This window comes from Xiphias gladius, chromosome 16 (genome assembly GCF_016859285.1).
Source record: "Xiphias gladius isolate SHS-SW01 ecotype Sanya breed wild chromosome 16, ASM1685928v1, whole genome shotgun sequence".
Taxonomy (NCBI): Eukaryota; Metazoa; Chordata; class Actinopteri; order Istiophoriformes; family Xiphiidae; genus Xiphias; species Xiphias gladius.
In genome coordinates, this window is record NC_053415.1 from 5,271,125 (window position 1) to 5,295,813 (window position 24,689).

At 36.7% G+C, this 24,689-nt stretch overlaps 1 protein-coding gene across 2 annotated transcripts in view; it reads right to left on the reverse strand.

The window, feature by feature from the left end:
* gulp1a (GULP PTB domain containing engulfment adaptor 1a) overlaps positions 1-24,689 on the reverse strand; it is a 65,766-nt gene that overhangs the window by 18,156 nt on the left and 22,921 nt on the right. The window contains exons 2-4 of one of the 2 annotated variants that reach the window (XM_040148844.1): positions 20,807-20,887; positions 9,112-9,202; positions 4,251-4,331 (exon numbers count right to left, since the gene is read on the reverse strand). In XM_040148844.1, coding sequence (XP_040004778.1) covers positions 4,251-4,278 — 28 coding nt within the window. In that variant the 5' untranslated portion in view covers positions 4,279-4,331; positions 9,112-9,202; positions 20,807-20,887. Of the gene's footprint in view, positions 1-4,250; positions 4,332-9,111; positions 9,248-20,806; positions 20,888-24,689 lie in introns of those variants that run through there. The other variant, XM_040148843.1, reaches the window with a different exon arrangement.

Consider the following 24,689-nt stretch of genomic DNA (forward strand, 5'->3'; position numbering starts at 1 on the left):
GCAGTCTTACTATAAACTGGAGAAGAAGAATCTCTCAGAGCCCACCTATACCGCAGGACAACAAGTACTTTTGCTCTCAGAGCAGTTACAATGTACCTAAGCAGATGTGTTTGGCATCCTCCAAATAACCACCAAATTAAAGAAAGAAACCCCCACTTCTTTGTCTATTGTCTTATGTCTTCTCCTTTTATGTGGTTGTCTTCTTTGTGGCACTTTCATCCCAGTGGGGAGGCAATAGCCTAATTCACTGCAGCGCTCAATCAATGACACACAACGAATTTGCTGGGTATGCAAAGTTCTCCATCATGCAGAAGACAAATTCAAATGGCCTCCATGCAGTGAGAACCAAAACCACACTTCAGTGTTACTTTGAGATAAAGCATTTTAAACTGTACGACTGTGTGGGCACAAAATCCCGTCTGGCTCCATTTGTCAAATACTGTTTGAGAGACAGTATGAGGCCAAAGTAAGATGCAAAAAAGGCTATTCTACATTTTGCAATGACATAAAAATATTTACGGTATCTTCTGACAGAAACTCGCTTGAGGTTGTGTCTCATGTATAGTAATTAATGCTACAATTTAATGCTATTCAATATAGCAACACTGCAATCTACATGTATGGCCTCGCAAGTTGAACCTTTCTGAGAGTAACAACTGAAAATTATAAGGTTCAAGATGGTAGATCTTAATGCGGTTCTACTGAATTAGATTAAATTATATTGTACAAGTGTTCATGCTTTTGCCCCTGTAAATTCATGTAAAACCACGTCTCCATTCTGTTGTAAAGGCGCTGAAAGAGTTCACTCAATTTAAAGGAGGATCGAATGCAGCAAATATTGCTGGTAGCAAGAAAGTCAGGGCCCATTCCGGGCTTACATGGATTATACAGAGCCAAAAAAGGCTCATAGGCATGGTCAGATTGCTCTATATGTCAACATGTTTAGAGCAGGAATTCAGGCAATGGCAAATACAGCTCTAGACCCTCCTTTGACATCATAGTGTCCTTCTAGTACAAGGCAATCAGACATGCATAAATTACAGTTTGGATAAAAAAGTCCCATCAACTTATTTGTGCTCTGATCATATTACAAACCATTAATGATGTGTCATGTAATGGTTTCAGGGTACATTTCTGAGCTGAGCGGTATTTAAACTGGTGTTTATATTGTCCAGCAAACCAGTTAACATGGCCATGGCCATTAGAAAATTAAAGCCTGTGAATCCTCTACATAATTTTCTGTATGAATGCTTTTTTTTGATACAATCACACTGATGGATAGAGGGCATCTGACCTTAATAATAAAAAAACTGCTTAAAAATGATGAGCTGTGATGAATAAGTGTCTAATGCTTTTCTGTGACCAAGCCAGAATAGTCTATCCATCCACTTTATTTGGTTTTAGTTCACCAGCTATCATTTAGCTGTAGCTAATGACCTTTCCAAAATTGGTCACTGTTCAAGATAAAGCATAAGAAAATGACCATGGAAAATCTGTCCTTTATTTTGTTCCAGCAGTTGTCACACATTATGAAGACAGATGACCATGAGTGTATGTTTAATTGTATGTAAAACTAAGAAAATATGTCACCAATATACCTCAGAAGCTGGTTCCCACTGCTGCCTAACAGTGCACTGTCCTTGTCTACTATATGATGACAGTACATTGGACCATTATATTTAGGCTATTCTTCTGCACTAACATGGCTAATCTTCAGCTACCATCTGTTGGTATGACAGAACTATAATATCAGTTCAATCAACTCAGATACTATGCAGCCCATTACTGTAACCGTCAATGAAACTAACCTCCATTTCTGATATCAAATACACACTGTGGATTCAGTGTGTTTCCAATAACTGTGAGAATTAATGTGTCTATCAGTTTCTTAATACATCACCAGAACAGTTTGACATTATAACTGGACAATCGACAATTTTTTTTTTATCACTGTAACTGTAAATATCAAAGTCAAGGTTTTAAAGCTAACCTTTGCATATTCGAAGAGGTAGTATACTTGTAATGATGCTGTAAAAACGGGAGACCATTCTCTATACTAACATTAAACATTGTATTATTAATACATATTGCTTGAGTCCCCTATCACTCAAAAATGTGTTTTTCTTATTGTAAGACACTTGAACAGAGTTTGACGTTAGAAGGCTGTTTTCACAATCATCTGCTGAAGTGGAAAAGTTTCTCTGTGCTCACCTTAAATCTGAATTTAAGATGTGTTATTTTAATCACAACTGGTTTGGAAGCCAATCGTTGTTGAGTATGCAACCTACACAAGACTGATGAGGAAACTTGAAACCTCCAGTGTACTCACACTGACAATGGACTTGTTTGTGACATCTTGTGTCCAGCCATTAAACTTTTACAGTGAAAAATATTCATCGATTCTGGATTTTTCAAGAAGGCAGAACGAGTAGATGGAAGTTTAACTTTACTTTTTTTGTGGAAAAAAAATATCGAACACAAATTATTATTCAAAGTAAAGTTGTGTTAAATGTCTTAAAACAGATATAATTGGTATTATAAAATAATAGGCAACTGGTTAGTGTTTTTTTCTTTCAGCTTTCTGCATCTAACCGTCACACAGCTGGCTACAAACCTCAGAGTAGGTTACATTGCTGGTATATAATGTTATGTTGAGTTATGTTTTCAGAAACAGCTCTGTGGCTTACCAAAAGCTCCACATGAATTCTGTAGTCAAACTATTCAGTGCAAGTCACGTCCAAGAGCATGGGGCCATAAACATAGGAGATAAAAATGCTCAAGATCCCTGCTGGCATTACCTGCCAGATGTGATGGAAGTCCAAAAACCCAGCCAGATGCAGAGATAAAGGGGGATGTAAATCAGTGGAATGGATCTGTTGTGAGTGCCAGCCTTCACTCTCTCAGCCAAAAGCAGCAGAGGCAATGTGCAAAAAATGATAAAGAAATAAAAACTGTTGGACATTTATACACATGTTGGACTGTATGTTGACTATTCAGATGGCTCTTTAAGTGCAACTTTTACAAGTTTAAGAGTGAGCAAGAACAACAAGAGACAACCAGCAACTATCCTGTAGCCTCTGTCCAAACCACTTTTTTTGCATAAAATAAATAAACCAACAAACAATTTGCTTTACAAAACAACAAAAATAAAACCATAATGGAAAGGAGTAACATTAACAGCAACAACAACACAAAGTAATTATCCTCTTTTAGACATGTTAAGAGTTCAACAGGGACAGAATAATTTACTCTATTGTGAAATCATTGGCAAATAAACCTTTGTTAAACCTCATGTGGGAGGTTGTCAGCAGCAAATGAAATGTTGCATATCAGACAATAATCCCGAATGATAGGAACATTTTATCCACAATTGGAGTCAAATTTGGTGGGAAAGTGAAAAAATCATTTTGTCAAAAGGAATTAATCATTGCATTATGACACAAGTGACAATCTATCATCAAGGTCCACTGAGCATGCATGCAACAGGCAAAATATCACTTAACTTTCTAAAACTTAGGCAAAGGCATGGCAGGATGTATATGTTGTTATGACTAGTCTAACATTTCATTGTTCTTGCTGTTATGTATTCTGCTTGTATTGAGAGTTTTGTTGTCCTTCATAGCTTTGTGGAATTAATCATTTTCTGTTTGGGTTTTTTTATTGCAGCCTTTGTCGATCAAACTGCATTTGAAGTTGCACAGTGCATGATTTTTATCTGAAAAATAAAATCATTTTTTTGTTTATTTCATGGGAGCTTTCAAATGTGAAGACTTCATAGTCCTGCCAAATTAATGAACTATATGGGGCTAAAATTGAGAAAATATTCCAATCCTCCATTTCAGACATGGTAGATTCACCAAAAATGTTGTACATGATTCACAAATGAGTTTCTAAATCTTGATGAACATTAAATCAAAACAGAAACACTGAGGGCTTCATCCAGATAAAACTCTTGAGCCTCTCTTATCTCTTGCGATGACATGTAGAGAAATTCTTTGTATTTCAGAGAAAAACATTTAAAATTAGTTTTAAAAAATACATTAATGTATACGGCGCCCACTGACACTAAGATGCCAGGACACACTGAGGAAGTTCAGCATTATCAGGCCCAGCAAAGACTGACTAAAGCGATAGAAACAACAGTGTTCCTCTCTCAGATTTCTTGAGAGAAGAAGTCTGTGGCACTGTTTCAGCTAAAATAGGCTTTACTTAATTCCATAAGCTTAATGAGCATTAGTTATTTTGCTCACCTTTTTTCCGGTTGAAGGCGCGGTTCATAGTGGAAAATGTGCGTCTCTGAGGTCCCTCCTGAGTTAGTGCCAATATTCCACCTGGAAAAGCAGCAGGAAGAAGGGAGTTAAAAATGGCTTTGACCTCAAGACTCTACTAAAAGGCAGAAAGTCTACAAACAAACAGTCTGAAGTTTTCTTCAGGGAGTGAGGCAATATTTATCTCTCAGAATTAGTTCAAATTAAAATCCTGGTCCCTCTGAACTACCTTATTTTACACTGGACTCATCATCTGGCGAGTCTGTACTCCTGACCTTGTAGTGTTGATAATAAAGTACTCACTGCCCTTACTGTTTTACTGCATAGCACGTGTCTAAGACTGGTGATTTCTATTATAGTATACTGCACATTATTATTTCACTTTTAGTGAAATAGTCTGAATGAGGTAAGAGATGAATGTGCTCAGTTTTTCTTCTCTCTCTGAAAGTTACTGTAGTAGTAGCAGTGTAGCCTTGACATGCCCTAACACAGATACTGGTACAGCAGATCCACACTGTGCTTTATTAGAGAGGAAGGAGCAATTTCTTTTACAAATGCAAAATGTCCAACTCCACAACGGCTTGAAAATGTGACTCTTTGCGTTGACTGTGTTCAGGCCTTTGCATCAATTCCCCGTGAGAGCTCAGCAATCTTGCGGACTGTGGGGGCAAAGTGTCCAGGAGTAGGTATCTGTCGCCGTGCTACACAATCAATATTCTTCACTTTTCTGCTGTGGGAAAATATGCAAGACCTGCTCCATAACAGCTATTTCAATCTTTGCCTTTGCAAGCAAATTAAGTTGTGACTGGGCAATTTAGAAAATGAATTGAATTTTTCCATCTCTGGCATTTTCCATTTGTCACGGGAAGTCTGACTCATTATACATTTGTAGTGAATAGAAAAACAAATCCTGCTCATGCCTAAGACCCAAATGGCAACATGTAGTGTCCTCCAAAAAACGGCTATAATTTTGTCGTTAACATTTTGTTGTTTATAAAAACTATGTTAGCTCTAATCATGAACAACCAAAAGGATCCACTGGATATGGGTAGTCACATGAAATTTCATTTTTTTTAAGGCAAAAGACTATAAAGTAGGGAAATATTTCTGCAACCTTCAGTTCATGTAGGCTTGAATATTTTTTAACATAATTCTTTGCAAAATTATGTGAAATTGAGAACTGCTTTAACACATTGGTAGGTTTAAAATCAAAGAGAAATCAAATCAAAGAGATTAATCATGCTTACCGGTATTTATCTCAAATCATGATAGCTTACATACATAGACATACATTGATTAGGGGGTCTTCATGGGTTCAAATGGTCTCAACATTCTGGATCTGATGAAACACACCTATATAAACTCATTTTTCAAAAACAGAAGCCTCATCCAAAAGAAACCCAAGGATAGTCAGACCGGATTCAAACACACCTATGGATAATTAGACCTGATCCATAATGCAGGGGACCCGAATGGACCCCGCATCATAATGTGCTACGAATTTACAAGCACCCGGGGTTGAAAAGTGTTAAAATTCGAGTCATTTTTCCCAACAGTAGAGTTCACACTCTTCATCTCGCATCAGAAAACACATTTTTCTTCAGTGATGACATTTACACACCATGTGATCAGATGTCAGCTCACACATAACAATGCACACACGTGAGACCCGGAGGAATACAACGGTACCCTACCAGACCAGATTTGACTGAATATACTTTGGATCAAGCCCAACTCATGTACCGGGTCAAAAGAATATGGATGACACCTATGACCCCTATGTATAGTATACACTACCTCAGTGACTTCTAATTGTTTTAGCTGCAATAAAAAAAAAAAAGATTAATTATCAAATTTACTGGGTTACTTTGATAAAACTTCTTTTAAAAATGAGACCACATTTTAGATGGTTGGTACTGTGGCCTTCCTATCACAATGTGGGTGCTTCTCAAGATAAATTTTGGCTCGTTTCATCACCCGCCACTGCAGTAAACTCCAAGGAACTTTATGCTGTGTAGTGCCTTGTATGATGCACAAACACCAATTATTGGTTTGACATAAATGATGCCGTTCAGAAAATAGGCTTTTATGTAAAAGGCATCATTGACCAATAGCCTGGGGGCTGAGAAATGAGAAAAACTGATGATTGTGAAAACAAATTGATCACTATATCGTAGGACGTTAATGGTCGAATAGTTTTGCACTAGTAGTGGTAAGGGACCACTACAAAATGATGTAGTCATGTCAAGTAAAATATTTTTATTACTGCTGGGAGGAGTTGGTGACAAACAAACAAACCATCCTTAAAAAAATACACATCTAAGACAGAGCTCCAATTATTTCTTAATTTGGTTAAACAGGCTCTGCAATGATAAACAACTGTCTCCTTAAACTGAAAAATGAAAAGCCCCTTAGCTTTACATTGTAAATACAGTAATAAGGCACAAACTGCTACATAGCATACAACTGAGGGAAATGTAGCTTGCAGATGCAAATGTAATGCATTTAGGTCCTCATTGTAATGGGATATTTTGCTGCAACACAGGCCCTAGAAAGGGCTGGAGAAAAAATTTAAATGAACCAAGCTTCAGGGTGGGGACTGGGACATTCCTCAGTCTGCCAAAACATAATATCTCCACTGTGTAAAAAGACAACTTTTACAGGTCTGACGTGCTGCTGCTGAAAGCTGAAAGGATTGCATGGACAGATGAACAAGGACACTACTATTGTTTACATTTCACCAAAGACAGGGAGAGTAGATTCTGCAGATCTCAGCACCAAGCTACTCTGCAGTATCTAGACTACCAAATTTAAACCTTGGCAGTGGTTGCATTGGTACTTAGCTATAGGATTTTAGAGAACCAGCTTTTGGATGTAAGTGCACTGTTGCATTCATCTCTAAAGCAAGATAGAAATATTTTTGCTACAAAGGAGCACAGCATTAGCAAAATACAGCTTCCCTTTAATGGTTTCTGGTGTTATGGTATGTTATAGTTATAGTTATATAGTCATATGTTATGGTATAGCATATAGTGTCATGATTTTCTGTTTTTTAATCAAATCTAGGGAGAGAGGAATGTCAGTGGGGATCTTTTGTGACAGGAAGTATGAAGGAGATTTGGACAGCTTCTCTTAATTTCCATCACGGACATAAAAAAAGTTTTTTTTTAACCAAAAGCAGCACTTTAAGGGTGCAGTACACCTGAAAAATACAACTTAAAGAAACCTATTAAAAAAAGGTATGTTTGACAGCTGGAATTCTCAGAGTAAAATGGGTGACAATAAACAAAGGACTGGAAATTGATCAGAATTTTTATCTTCAATACTTAATTGGCCCCAGTCCTGACCCTGTGGATTGGCTTAGGACATCCTTAAAATCACCATTAGGAGCTTTAATTTCTTAAAGCCATGCTTGAGGGCTGGCCTCATTTTGGTAACCACAGCAAAAAGGTCTGGCAGCAGACGAAGTCTGGCTACCTTTTTGTTTGTTTGTGGCATATTGTGATGTAATGCAATGCCACTCCTGACACCTGATTGTGATGTCACTCATTCTGATTGACAGCTGCAGTGTTCGGCCAGTTTTAATAGCTTCCTGTCTGGTGATTCAACAGCACCCCCTTGGGAGAACAGCCAACCCCAAGACATAATCACCCACACAAAGACTTGACACTGAGCTGCAAACTTCTTAAGTCTCCTTTCGATGTCTACCATCTGCAGTGGAAGTACCAGGTTAGGTCTGCTCAATTCATCACCAGAAGAGTGTTTGCATACAAGTACACATGCGCAATCTGCACACATGTATACTGTGGTCCCAGTCAACACAGTTGACTTAACACAACACTTATCCTCCATTATTATGAATGGTACAACATTATTATGTCTAATCACAAATGGAGATGGACACAGGAATACCAATTTAATGGTAATTAAATGGTAATTAACACCACAAAATGCAGTTACAGTATGCTAACAAGATACTGATCCACGGTCTTAAGTGATACTTACTAATACCAAAAAAAAAAAAAAAACATTTAGGTATATAAACCCTTATATTTACATAATATGTAGTCTTAATTGTGTTTCTGAAGTTTTAGTAAAAGTAGTGAAAAACACGACCCAGCACTTCACGTACTTAAAATATTCTACAAAATGCACAGCTATAACCATGTCCAGAGTCTGACAATTCACCTTCAGTGACTCAAACATTTGGAATTTAGCTTGGGAAAGAGTCTTTCTGGAAATGAGCACAACCTACTTTAACCCTGTGATGTCGTCTCCTAAGCCCAAACAACAATTTAAAAAAGAAAATGAATCCAAAGCAGAAGTTTGACGAAAGTTAATGTTTAAAAAGGCATGTTTAAAAGAAAGAGAAAGACAGAAGGAAAACAAGGTTAACGTCCCATTTATGAATGCCTCTCAGCCACACACTAAACTGACCCATATGCACTAAAAAGGCAGCAGGCTTTTAACATGGGATAGAAAAAGAGCATTCACTGCAGTCCCAACATAATGCCTCAGAAAAGAAAAACATCAAAGATCTTTTGTTTTCTTCACTTTGCTCTCACCCCAGCTACAAGCGCAGCACGTAAAACACTGCAACTACAATCTGTTTATGAATTTAGTCCCAGAATTCCTCAGTTGAATCAACCGTGGTGTCTTGGTGTCTAATCTAAAAGCCAGGCTTGCTCTCTCACAGCCTGGCACTTTAACTGATCAAATGCAGCACCCTAACATTCTTTATCAAGGAAAAACACAGCTCCCCTTTACTGAGAGAAGAAAAAAAAAAAAGATCTATGGAGAGAAACATACAAACAACAACAGAGCTGAGATAAAAGCTACTTACTTGCCTTCAAACTCGGGAGGAATGGTGAAGAGGAAGTTCCAGCAGATCTTAATAGTTTTCAGCTGTGGGCCAGATGGTGGTACACTAAGGACTGAAGTAAGGAGAGATGATGGGGTTTGCAAACTCAACAAGAAGCTTCTGCCTAGACACATGATACTTGACATTCAAACCCAACTTCCTCCGCCCACAGTTTGTCCAAAACGGATTCTTTTGGAGTTTTGCATTTGCAAAAAAGACACCCCTTTCGACAGGAACTGTTTCACTGTGATGCGCTGTGGCATGCCAGAGATGACCTATAAAAGCCAACATGCTAGAGGTTGCGGTCTGACCCTTTTGCTGCAGTATGTGATTCATCATCACACTATGTGCATTGGCAATAGCCTTAGGTCAACATCTTGACATCAATCAAAACAGCAGTATGGCCAAAACAAGATGAAGTTAAAGTCACACAATCTATCCAACACAAAGACCTGGAAGCCTCCCTGTGAGATTATGTCAATGTAATAATACCCTTTCCTTTTCCACTGCACTCCAGACACACTGAAGGCTGAAAAGTGTGTATGCTGGCATTTGAAACTCTATCATACTAGTTTAAAATGTGACACTTGATTGTCCATTTTATCACATAGAGATGAACTTTCTAGAACACGGTCAAAGAGAGGAGCAAAGGGCAGGGGCAATGCTAAAAGCATTATTTTGGAACCGACAAAAACCAGGAACCCAATTACTCTGCTTATTGAGAGTAGGGCAAAGAACTGTGCTGTGATTTTCTGTATCTCCGCATCTAAAACTTTCTCCCTGAAGTCTAATCAGGAAACTGTCTGTCTGACTCTACGTCCCCCGCAGCCTTTTGAGTGTCTCAATGAAGAACAACTACTTAAGGAAGGGCAACGGACCACTTTTTCAGGAGTTAAAAAGAATTTTAAAAGAGTGTACGTACATTTTCAACAAAGAAAGACAACACAGATAACAAATTTGGGAAAAAGATGAAGTTTCATTAAGAAAGGATGAAAAGCAAGTTAAAATAAACCAATATACCAATAGATCACATGCCTTCGTTAAAATGTTTGAGATGTCCAGCTGTGTGTGATGAAGAGCTAAAGTGGAATTTTAAACATTGGTTTTGACATTCATCCAAATATGATGAGCATACTTCGGACCTACACTAAATCATATGTGCATTGGCATTGATGTGAATAAACAAGTGCATTGTGTATTTTGTATAAGCTTTAAAGAGCTATAGTAAAAGGCTGTCGATGTGAAATGTAGTAACTAAGAGGGGAAAATAGCTTTGCAATCATTTTTTATAAAGACAAATCAAAGGTCACAAAAACTTGCCAGCCAATTTACAAAGGACACTCAAAGGAAAGGGGCATTTCTTGTTCTTTTAAAAGTATTTGGTTAGAGATTCAGCTGGGTCAGGGCCTTGGCTGGTGGTGTATTCTTGCTTGCCAGCAGAACTTTGGTTTCTGCCTGAGAGAGCATTTAAAACAGGGAGGGTCTCAGGATTCGGGCTGTTCACACTTTATTTTTCTAGGGTTTTTCTTTGCTCTGCCCTGTATCATTTTATGTTTGCGTCTTGTATGAACAGCTGTGGTGGGGTAAGGGAAGTGGCTGGTCCAGACACTTTCCGGGAAAGTGGGGCCCTTTATGCTACTCACACACACACACACACACACACACACACACACACACACACACACACACACACACACACACACACAAACGGATAAAACTGAGTAAAAAAGTAAAGTAAAACATGTTTCATTATACAAATGAAGAGAAAAAATTTAGTTATAATTGATGATGATGACACTTTTCTTTTTTGCTTATATATCCGTGTTTATACAGTATCTAAATGTATCATTGCCTCTATCACAGTGCACAAAGATAAACCTTGTGCATTTTCTGAAAAGCAAGGATTTTCGAAACAGCAGTAAAGAAGCACAACAGACACAACAACTCAAACAAGTCTAGGTCAATAGTTGAAAACAATACCAATGAGTCATCTTTTCAGAGTCTGTTTAGTAACTAGGACACAGAAACATACTTTCCCCCCTAATTTCATGGTTAGCAGTAAAATGTTCAAGGAGAAAAAATAAAGTTGGACAATATTGTAGACAAAATAAATAATAAGCACACAGAGCATTTAACAAATCTTCATCCTGCTACCAACTATGGTAGTATGTTTACAGTTTTTACGGTTTACAGATTTATACAAGTTCAGAGTCCAATTATTTCATTTCTCACTTGGGATGTGTGAGTGTGTGTGTGTGCTTTTGCATTTGTGGGAGTGTGGAGTGGGTGGAGAAGCAAGAATGTGCATTTCGATTGAGAAGCATCTCAGAGGATTTTCATTGAGATTTGCAGCCTCCAAATGATTCGTAGTAATGCAAAGTAGCAATGTGTGATACCTGCTAGGTATTTTCAGTCGGCATGGCAAGAACATCCCTGCATCACTCACTACACCAAAAATGATCATGACTATGGCCAAGAGAGAAAGCAATCATTTCCATCCACAACTACTGTACACTGCACAATCTCGACAATGTTTACACCATCAAAAGTTGATTTGAGAATATTTATAGCCAACTTGCCTTTGAATTACCTTTAAATGGGTAATTATATAATAGGTTTACAGTATCTCTGCTATATAATTTTGGCAATATGTCATCATTGCAGCTAAGATTTTCTAATCACAAAGTTCATCCATGTTCCCATGGACAACTGTGGTAGGAAAATACTGTATGTGCAGTCTACTGTAGCAGTCACCCTCAGACTCCATGGAAGGATTTAAGTACACTAACTTTACAGCAGTAAATAACATTCATTATTTATTATTACAGTCACCTAATGTCAGCTGCCTGCTGCTGAAAGCTTTATGGGCAAACAATAGACTACTGACATTACTTGTCTATACAGGATATAACTTCTTACATGAACAGTTTAAGAACTATAGTAACAAACCACTGCTGTGAACGGTGGCTCATTCTCAGTTTCTTTTAGGGCAGCAAGTAACAAGTATTTTTATTACCAGTTTATTTGCCATATATTTTCTTGATTAACTGATAATAGTCCATAAAACATCAGAAACTAGTGAAAAAGGGCCATCACAGCATTGTCTATAACCAATGCTCCAAAAAATATTAAACAGAACAAAATAAGCAGCAAATCCGAAAAAATTGAAGAGCTGGAACTTGGGGAATGTTAAGCATTTTTTCCTGAAAAAAAGAAATATAATACATGCAACAAACATGATTAATCAAAATATCAAAATAGTTTAGGTACCTCTATTTTCTTTCTTATTCTATTTCTGCTTTTTCCATGTGTTAGTCCATTTTAAGCCAGCTGTGCAGGATTGATGCTGGCAGCACAAAGGAGGGGCCTCAACCAAAAACAGGAAGTGACAGCTTCACTCTATCTGTTCATAAATTAATAAATAAATAGGCAGACTCATATGCCAAGCAGTCATATGATGTCTAGCCAGGTGTGTACAAGTGGAAACCACACTGTAAAAACTGCAACTTGTATTCTTTGGAATGAATAATAATTAGAGGTTTTTAGGCCTTAGAAACTTGATCAGTATTTAGAGAAAAAACTGAAAATTTTCCAACAAATGAAGCTTGTCTCGTATTTCAACGAGAGTGAGGGAGTCCTGAAAACTTAGAATTCTAATCTACGATTCAATACAAATAGAGAGAGTTCTTTTAACTTGAGTTTGTCAGATTCAAGATTAAATTGTTTAATTATCACTTTCAGAAGTAATAATCATGAGTTCAGTTTATAAAATGTCAGATGGATTGTTAACTCATCGATTTAAGTTATTTAGAAACATTGTTAGCTTATTTGTATATACTTCCCAGCATGCATTTTATTAAGGTCAAAATTCCCCAGAAATCCTTCTCTTTTCTCATATGAAGAAAGTCACATGAAGGAGGCTGTTGAAAATTCTAAGTGGGTACAGCGTACTGATTTTAGTTATTATAACTTAGAGTAAATTAACAAAAGTGAAAATTCTGAGTTGTGATCATGTAAAATAATATGTTACTCTAACTTGTGATAAGTTAACAGAAGTAAAAATTCTAAGTTGGATAAACTCAAAGCCTAACCTTAAAAAAAAAGTTAATTAGAATAGGTGAAAATTTTACTTAAGTTTCTCGCCTTGAAATTCTGAGTTTTCCAAACTTTTTCTTTTTACAGTGCACCTCAACTGAGGGTTGAAACTGCTCCAGGAAGTGCCTGTAGTCTCTTTGGCAGCCACTAGATGGCTACAACAAAACACAGATTGTATTGAAGTGATTGGGAGAAGACCCCATTTTTATCCTATAAAAAAAAGTCAATAAAAAGTTCCTACAACACATCAGAATCTTAGTTGATACTCCATTGAGCAGAATCAAGACCAGAACATTCAGTCAAGGTGGATCTTAAATATTTATTGGCCAAAAAGTCATTTTTTAGTACTGGCTACCAACAGGGCCATCAAGGGGCTTTCATGAAGTCTCAAAATCTACACATTGCAGTTCTTGTACACACATTTGAGTTAAAACAGCTAAAATATTCAGTAATAGTTATTCAGTGTTCAATCTCACTTGTTTGATAGCAATGATTTTTTATTAACAGCAATCTATCATTTTTTTTTCAAATATAAACAAAAAATGACATCATTTTAAAAAAACCAGACTGCACATTTTGTTGATACCAGTTTCTTTCTTTTTTTTTTTTTTCCCACAATAAAAGGAAAAAATACATGGTGGAAGCTGTTTTCCTTATTGTCTACATTGCTGCTCTGGTTAGGTTTGCAATTAAAATATGATGTTACCACTTGGCGAGTAACATTTTATATAGACTAACACTGAAACCCCACAGTATGGGTTCATCCAAATGTAAACTCTATCTTAAGCAGTTAGTCACTGGCAGGCAAAGATCAAAGTGCATTAACATTCATTGAAAAAAAATTAATAGATAAAAACGGAACACATCGCACTTAAATCAATTCACCTCCAAACTGTACAACAGGAAAACTCAGTTGGTCATGAACCACTCTTTTTTTTCTTTTTCTTTTTGCTGATTCTGCACTTGGAAGCTAAGAGACAAGCCATGCAATATCACAAAGTACAAGGTTAACGCAGGAGGGTATACTGTTAATTTTCTTCTTGTCCCAGCAGAGCTACACACTTAATCTGGACGGCTCAAAAGGTCATGTTATGTCTGCTGTTGTGCCGTACCACTGGTGTGAATAAATTAACTTTTATCTCACTGTTGCCATAATTCACCTGTAGTCTCTCTTCAGCAGGAATGTGGAAAAGACAAATTCCACTCCATGCTGATATAAGGCACACAAGGACCCCATCTACCTCTAAAGTTGTCGCCAACGCTGAAGTGTAGGCATTCATTTTGGTTCCAAGCTGATTTATTCTGTATCATTAGTAAGAGAGATGTGAAACCTGAAACTGATATACCCGCTGAACAGTATTTTCTGTAGGAAGATTAATGTCCAGCATAAATTAACTGTATGGAGTTTTGATTTATTTGTTTATTTTTTAACCATTAGTTGGAATGCATCAAAACTTGACTAGAGAATTTATTTGGTACAGTTAATTTTACGAGGTCAAAAAAAGGTTAAATCTACATTAACTAATTGTGATATGTGAAAGTCTAGTGGCGAACCTACAGAGAATTATCACCAACCCTGCAGTTCTACTGTTAGCAGAATGTTTTAGCATCTTTTAACTCATTGTTACCTCTCCAGTACCAAACAGCAGACAGACAAAAGTTAGCGACTAGCTTGTGAACAAAGTGGAGCATTAAGCAGCTAAAGAATCAGATATTTTTTCTCAGGATTCCAAAACAAAGCTAAAATGAATATTCCTCGGGTGCACAAGTCTCCAAATCAGAGTCTTGCACAGGGTTGGGTACCTGCAGGTACACAGGGATGGGTTACCCACAAAAATTATTTATAACAGGTAAAAAATAAATTCAAATTAATTCACTGGTATGAGCATGAGTAAAAGTGAACATGTGACTGAAAAAAATAAATAAATAAAAAAAAATAAATAAAATAAAAAAATATATATATATATAATTATGGGCAATATTATGCTTTTTATGTTGCCCCGAAGTGGTAAAAAATTTTAAAAAACAAAATAAAAAAAAAAGATTTTTTTTATCCTATAAATTATCCACTAAATGTAATGTCATGTAAATCTCAATAATTTCATTACGAGAAGTATGGTGGCCCTGAAAGGTCAACCCCCTGCAATTTAAGAAAACACATGCAAACTAAGAAAACATCTTCACCAATTTGACAACATGGGAATAGCACTTAGAAAAAAAAAAAATGTTGCAAAGTGCGAAAACACAACCAAATAAAGAGCTGCAAATACAGAAGACAAAACCAAATACAGAAACAAGCCAACGGCCAACAACAAGCAAAGTTTACCACAGCTTTGGGAAGCATTTCAGCAATGACCAGGGTTCTCTTGGCATATGTTACATACATTTTCTTGCAAAGAAATACAAACATGTTTTTGTAGTCAAAGAAAACCATAATGTAGTGTTCTTTTTGGAATTGTGATCTACTAGATAGATTGAAGTCTTCTGAATTCACATAATCTTTTATTCAAATCCTCCCACATTTCACTTAAATCAACAGATCAGAAACTTTGAGGCATAACTGACGGTGCAAGGCCTGTGTAGTTTGTGCTTGCTGGCTGAGTCCATTTGTCTGTATGGAGCTATTAGACAAAGTCAAATCCTGAAATTAGCTTAGAGGCTAAGAGATCTACCCAGAACACGTTCTCTAACTTTTCCAATATCAATACTTTGTTTTTTCCATTTTCTGGGAAATCTACAACTGAAAGAAATCTGCAGGAAACACTAGTCATTTCAGTTGCCCAAACTGATGATTACCGGCTAAAATGAGAGTGCTGAATGTGAGTGACTCATATTGTTTCTGAGGTATTTGCACTTGACGGGCTGTATTTTGAGTTACAAAGTAAAGTGAAAGGAAAAAAAACAACTTTATTTTTGATTTCATCAAAAGACTGATTCAATTGATAGCATTATAAATTGGTTTATGCTACCAATTTATTTATAACTGGTAGCATAAACCTATCATCGCTAAAAAGAAAGCAAACGTGGCTTGGACACTTACAACTATCCATCAAGACCAAACCAACCATAAATGCTTTCAACAACCTTTTCCTTTGGTCTCAGTTCTCAATTCCTAAAAGATAACTCCACCATTTAGCCATTTTTCACAAGCCTTGAATTCCAGCAATAACTGCATGTTTGCTTCATTGTTCATAGAGGGAATATTGTCATTCATAGGCAAAACTACTTTGAGAAAATATGTATTTCATACTAATCGCACCTTTAACTTTTACGGTATCAAACCCTTAAGGCCATTCACTGTAATATTCTGAAGGCCAACACAGAGCTGAAATTGAATATCTCTCCAAATTACATCAAAATTGGACAAGTTATACACGATGTCTGAATTACAAGTTTGCCCTTTTCTCATGGCACACCTTTTAGGCCGATACGCTTATCTTTTAAACGGTGGAACTGAGTCCTGTTGAGGTTTTGTTGAAATCAGATCAGTGGTGACATAGATTTTATCTCTGATACAATGTTGAATCAATGAACAGCCACAGCCATGTCCAAATCTTATCTTATAGTATGTGTATATAGACCACATGCAGACATGACACACATGTTGTCATATAGATACAATCACACACACATGCATACCTAACAAATCTATCCTCGGAGCATTTTAAAATAGTAGTGAGCAAGTGAAAATGTAATGAATACTATATTTTGAAGCTGTATATGAAGTGTTATGAGTCATGTTGTACAACACCTATTCCAGGAGGAAGAGGAGGTGTCACCCTTGGTTCAGTTCTGTTTGCACTACACTCACAATTTGAAGCAATAATAATTCGAGAGAATCCCAACAGGGAGCAGAAAAAGTCATGGAAAATTCGATTGCACAAGAACAAAGTAACTGTAAGCTGACAAATCTTTTGTCAAAGCTGATTTTTTAAGAAAATTAGAAAAATATGTCCCCAGCATTAGAATCTCAAAGAATCCAGAGAGACTGCCACCAAAATCTAATTAACTCCCTACATTAACAATAAAACACTTTTTTTTTTAAAAGAGAGGGGAAACCTTGAAAAAAGTTTTGCAAAGAGAAGTCCCATTAAAATTACTTCAATAAAAGGTTTAGTGGTGAGGTTTCCACTTTCAAAGCACTCCCCTAATAAATCTAATAAGCAGAATCTTATCTTTAATGCTAAGCCTTAATCTAACTTGGCAATTACATTAAGTTGAAACTATTTCCTGACATTTATATCCACCACGATACTTGCAGCTATAATTTTATGGCATGCATTTTTTAAATCCTATCACACGTGTGATAGGATTTAGTTTAGCCTCATTATCTTTGTGAGACATAAAATTAAAAAACTGCATTAACTATTTCTTGGTAAACTACAGCTGGGCACAGTGCTTGTGCACCGCCTCCTTGTCCTCACACTGATATTGCAGGATTTGGCGCCACTGCACCTGTCCAGAAACCAAAACCTGCAGTCACTGACCGTATGTGACAACCCAGGCTACAGTTGCACAGAAGAATTTGGGGGATGGATAAACTGTTTTTCGTAAAGAAAAAGTTCTAATACATGACTCCCCCTAAGACCAGAAAATGTATTTTTACATTTCTGTAGCTGCATGGGTTTTAGAGGTGCAGGGGGGTGCACTTTTGAAGATTTTTTTGGACAAAGCCAAGGTAGCTGTTTCCCCCTGCTTCCAGGCTTTATGCTGCACTAAGCTAACCACATCCCAACTGTAGCTTGGCAAACAGCTGACCAAGCACAGCATATCTGGAGGGGCATGGCAGCTCCTCCAAAGTGTTTGGATTAAGATTGTACAGATCTGTCAAGGGCCATCACCTAAAGCCAGGATGAATGGATGCTTAGTCTGCATCCCAGACAGCTACAAGTATGCCCTTTGCCATCTCAATACCAACCCCAGGGTCAAACAAGGTAATTTTTTGGGGAAAAAAAAGATACCAATATATGACAGAAACCAATACTGTGTAATACAATGCATGATAGAAATTACCTCAGGATTGTGGATTGTGTTTCATAGAGAAAAAAAAATGGCGCTTTAACTGATGTGACACACTCATAAATCTTAAAGAAGGATTTCAATGGTCCATTTATGACCATAATCTACCTCAGTAATTTACTTCTAATCTATACCCCTGTTTCTGCATGATAAGACTTTACTGAGCTTCAACATAAAATCTGGCCAATGTCATTTATACACAGCAATATTTTACTGTCAGTGACTGTTTTAAATGTACTGACTACATTGGAGAGTCTGGCAAGTTCTATTTTTTTTATAATTATATATGAAAAAATGTTTAAGGTCATGTTTACTCTCACTGACACTCAAAATATACCAGTGCATGAGAAGAAGAAAAGGCACTCAATAGAAGCCAAAAGGTCCACAGAGGCTCAGATAGGACTTATATGATAAAAGACCTACTGCAACTGTGCAAACTGTCCTCTTTTAAATGGTAAACAAGGTCCTGCTAAAGATGCACACTACTCATGTGATGTCTGGCCCAAAAAAAACATTGATCACATTTTCTACAACACTGCCAATCTCAGTGCAAGAAAACATGTCAAACTTAAACTTTATAGCATGCCACTCTCCTTTCCTCTGCCTCTATATCACTCTCTGTCCTGACTGTGCCTCTGAAATAATGTCTCAATTTGAAGAAGTCACTCAGTACGTTCTAGTTTGGACTTTTTCCCTGACAAAAGCTATAACCTGGGAGACGGACAGTAAGGAAGCCAGGCTCTAAAAGGGTCTTTGATATGTGATGTTTTTTCCTTTTCATCACTTATTTACTAATCAAATGCACACTTGCACATGCACAAGCATGCTGTATACATGTACCCTTATTTTAACCTAACTATTGTCTATGTGCATCAAATTTTAGAATGTGTACAGCTTATCTATTCCTAGATGATAAAATCTTGTGGTGGTTCACAAAGTGATCACCATGCTACTCACCTTGTCATAAATAATTGTGACAACATTTATCTAATATATATATATTTTCACTGTAGATTTACTATATATAACTAGTACCATTTCACCACATCTAACTGGAATTACTGCCTCATGGTTGTATGCCTCTGCCAACCAGTCAAGCTGCAGTTTACATCTATGTCTGTACAGACTCATATGATATATGACTGAAGACTTTGAAGGAATTTAATAAAAAGTATTAAGTGTATTTTGTCATAATTAGCGTATTAATTCTTGAGTTATGGCCAAAAACATGTATTGTGAGGTCACAGTGACCTTGACATTTGACCTTTGACCACCAAACTCTAATCAGTTCATCCTTGAGTCCACGTGAACATTTGTGCCAAATTTGAAGAAGTCCCCTCAAGGTGTCCCTGAGAGATCACCTTCACAAGAATAGGACGGTGCGATGGACAGACGGATGGACAACCCATACACATAATGTCTCCGGCCACGGATGACTACGGTGTAAAGGCAAAACAACTAACACTGACAAAATTTACAATTGTATAAAAATGTATGAAATTAGCAAGAAACACTGAAGATACCAAATGAAACCCTTGTTAAATATAAGCTAAAACAACCAAACAAAATCTGATAATGACAGCTCACAGCTGCTGGCTGCATTAATAACACAACATGCAGGTTTTCCAGATGAACGGCAGTCAGAAATAGTGACTGTCAGAGCAGATGATGGAAAGATTTGTCACTGGAAATAGAGCTTAAAGAAATGCTTACAATTGTTAGCCTTAAATACAATCTGATGACTGAACCTGCGGTGTCAATGAGAGTTACTTGGCTCACTGCATTTTGTGGACAGGGAAAGGTAGCTGTCCAACAATGGAATGCATCTTCTGCAGGGTAAAGCAGAGTCAATGCATGATGCCATGTGTAAAAATGTAGGCTACTTTTACTTTTGAACGGAATGACAAAAAAAGGTTTTGTCAATTAGCATACTTCATTTTTATTCATTATTTATTTAAACGTCATTATTTATCTGAAAATCTTCACAGCATAAACAGCTCAAGCATGTTTTGATTTAGAATGGGCCCATATTAATACAATTAATACTGACATTAGCTCATATAAATATATCATATGTCACATATGACATGTGTAGGGGTGTACATGGAGGGTTGCAGTGAAAAAAACAATTCCTACAAAGGGGTTTCATTTGGGAGCCACTGAGTGAATTTATATGTACAACAGTATAAAAGTGTGTGTTTTATCCTATAATATTTACCAGTATGGTATTAATTTGAATGTTGCTCTTAGAAAAAGGAAAATAGAAATATCACTGCAAAGCATAAACACATTTTCGAAGAAGATCAACAGGATGGCATCAGAATGTCACCTCACTCCTTGTTATGTTGTATAACAAAGCAAAGGAACCCTGACAAGAATATACATACCTTAATGATGTGTCAAAGCTGTATGTGAGTGCTACCATATGCCATTTTCTGTCTTTTGTTCCCACAATCACAGTCATGTTCACTCATCTGAACACTAAGCATGTGAATTATAATGATAATGATATATAATGTTAATTTCTCAGACAGTTCTGAAGATAAAAGGTAAGGAGTCTTACTTTTACTGTGGACTCTTGATGTTCAGGTTTCTTTGTTGTGCCTCACTAAAGGCTCGCGGGTGCTCATTAGCGCTGCATCTTCTGTAGGCAGGAAGAGGCAAGACAAAACAACTAAAAATCAAGCTTTTAGAGATGAACAAGTCTAACTTCTGAGAGAGACTACTTCAAGCACTTTACTAAAATCTACAAATTCCATTTAGTATAAGAAAATTAATTTGTAGGTTTAAAGAGATAACCTTGTGTTTCGTTTCTAATTAAGGCTATCACAGACACATAAGGAAAAGCTATTTTTTGTTTTTCTATGTTTGCATCATCCAAGTGAAACTGAGGTTTTTTCTACTGATTTATGTCAAACCTCAGACTGACAAGTGGAAGAAGGATAAGCCTAAACTTACAAAGCAATGCACATCCCCTGTCAATCCTGTCAACGCCCTTAAAGAATACAAAAGTGTGTGGATAAGGCAACACAAAGTTCAAATGACTGGTGTTACACAGAACAGGTCTGCATAAAAAACATTAATGAAATAAATAAATAAATGAAAGTACAGTCTCGGAATATATCCAGCCACTGTTATTATTTTAGTGTGTGCTTGATGACTGAGGTGCTGACTCAGCTCTTTCCACTAGTAGCACATGAGAAATGTTTTTATTCAAGCACCATAAGCTTTACCATCTGCCCAATACTATAAAGCATTTTCATTCATTTAAGCTATTAAATTTATAGCACAGCATCAGTTAAGGAGATTTGTGAGCTGTCAGTGTTTATTAATGGTTTAAAGAAAGCAAACTAACACACTGATCAATCACTCTCAGAAATGCAATGTTGAAAGAAAAAAAAAATCTATGAAATGCCTCTCTTGCAAATCTGAAATCAAAACCCATAAGACAGCCAGGCCCATTCACTAGAATGATTTATCTGTTTTGTCTTTATTAGACCTCCAGTCCTTCAAGTTTAGTCACACACGATTGCTGGTCTAACATTTTAAAACTGAGGAGACTCCCCAAAACCATCACTATGTTTTGGCCTTTATATTTGAGTATGTTCAAGTTCAAATTAATGGTTCATAAAAGTACACACTCTTTTCAAGATTAAATCGGGTCGTCTATACACTTGATAAATGAGTACCCAAAGTTTTCTATTATGTGTTACCCTGCAGCATTGCATAGTTATCCCAAAAGTGTGAGGAATTGGTGGGAAATGACATACAGAGACAGGTGTAAAGGGCAGAGACTGTGCATAAATGTGGAAGGCCTTGCATTAATAAAAGTTGAGCAATGACTTTATGCAAAATTTCCCTGATATATGCTGCCACAGATCATTTCTGCACACACTCGTTTTGAATATTGAAATGAGCACAATTGATAACACACACAAAGTTTTCAGTGGATATTATTCGCCAAGATTTTGAGTTCATAATATTTAATGCTTAGCCCTGCAAGTTCATGGTCCTACCCCTGTTAAAACAGCAGCCAAGTCGTACATCAAAAATCTGACATCTGCATCCACAGAGAGAAAAACAACCTTTACTACCAGCAGTGAAAATCTGCAGTTCTTCAGAAAGTCCAACAACCGCATTGATATGGAAAAAGGAAGTATTTTTAAAAAAAATGGCAACTGGGACAACTCTGTTTAACTCAGATCTGACAAAGTGAAACTACTTTTATTATTTAGATGAATATCCTCTCAAAATCAAATCTTTTCGCCCCCTATATTGTCATTTCCATCATAGCAAAAACAAAGCAGACAAGATGAAATTTCTCCTATTTCCAGCTGAGTAATAATGTAAAATGGATTTTCTTCACCATTTCTCAAAGTGTTAAATGTCTTCAAGTGGGTACCTTTTGGCATCCCACAGTATATATTATACTGAATAATGGAAGGGAGTAGATAAATAAACAACTACCATTTCAATCTCCCCTTAAGCAGTGAGTTCATTCTTCAGAAATGTTGTTTTACTTAATACAAATCTTAACACGAGTGTAAACTTGTGTTTATGATGCTATTCATACTGTGAAACATAATGTCATTACATGCAGTACTTAGTAATAGGGGTGCCCCCCCCCGTTTTTCATATGAAGTCTGTCCCTCCCGCTGCTGAAAATAATGACTTAATCTTGAAAGGCTATCGATGTAGCAATTTTCCCCTTATGAAAGTAACCCGGCGATTGACCGACCAATGAGAATGTTGTTGAACGAGATCATTACGACCAACCAACCAACCAACAAGTCGACAGAGACACTACAGCCAAATTAAAAGTTAATTTGTTATGGAAAATAACAGTTTAGCCTGTATCTAGTGGGCAGGCAGTCAGCTCCCCTGTAAAACATAATAGCAACAAAAATGAACAACTTCAGTTTAAGATGAGCTTACTTGTCTTATTTGTCCTTGTAATGAGTGCACATTAGTAAGACGTGAAAGAAAATGGCAAGAATTCATAGCACCATTCAGTTGAAATTAATTTATCCTGTTCCTTATCATTAGAAGCAAATCACCCAAAAGTCACAACTAATGAAATATTAAGTCCAATCAAATCCTTAAATCAGTTCTTCATGTTGCTCCAGGTCCAGGTAGGGGGATAAGGGTTAGTTGATAGAGCAGTTGTGCAGGATGTGGTCATGGTGAGCAGCGCCTTCCACCATAAACTGCCATATAATAATTCTCATTAAAAAACAAAGCTTCATAAAGATCTTGAACCCTTTCCTTCGCTCTAGGCTCTGAAGCATGAGTTTCAAAAGACCATCACGTGGGCAGTAACACAGATCCAGTACATATGATGCTGGAAGTGGTAGATAAGAGACAGAAGACATACAGAAAGCACCATGCTGGCTCTGGCCCATCTCACTTCCTGAGGGGCAGAACTCTGCTTGCACTGGGCAGATGTCAGGTTTTGTGTACAAAAGGTACAAGCTGGAAAGAAAATCTTAAAACCTTCAGCATTCTGACCTACAGACAGGAAATACACAGTCAGAATGCCTTGAAACCTTTGAGAAAATAGTTTGCTCAAAATAACAAGCACGGACTTTGTGACTCTTAGGCTTTCTAAAATAGCTCATCCTTCATGGTATATTCGTGCACTCATGGCATTAAATGACATTGGGAAAAGATTATGAATGAGTGCTTTAAATAAGAACACCTTGAAATATAAAGTACATCAAGTTCAGTTCTAGAGGAATCTTGAAATTGATATTTCATTTTAAAACTTTGACTTCTAGATCACTGATAATCCAGGTAATGGAAAGTCATTTTTTACAACTGGATCTTTCTTTTTGTAAACTGGGCCATCATTCATTTTGGTTATGGCGTGATTTTATTCACCAGTTTTATTGCTGAGATCTGGGGATAAGGTGACCACTGGATGCAGTTGTACAACAAAGTCAAGTAAAACAAGCAATAGAAGTGGTCACAATCAAATATGCCCAGTTTGACTGTATAATTTAAACCACTAATTACAAGCAAAGACTAAGGTGAAAACACCTCAAATGGCAAGAACTGCTAGGCATGCAATAGGTCATGTTTTTTTTGATGAATTAGATTTTATTGGAATTCATCTGCAACAACCATGATTTCTAGTAGCTTTTCTAGAGCTTTCAAACATAGACAGCATGGATGAGAAGACATTAAAGTGCTCAGAAAATAAAGGAACTAGAAAGCACTCTCAGTCTGCTGATGAAGATCGTGTGATATGACTGAGAGCTCCAGAATAGTAATTAATGGATTTTGTGGTGTATTCCTTACATTGTAAAATTATAACATTAATGTGCAGGCATGTGTGTTCAGCAGCCATTTTTAAACATACAGTAATTATCTTCACTTACTCACTCATGCATCAGATCTAGGAAATAAACATGTTGAGTAAAATGTTCACAGAAAGATGGCAAAGG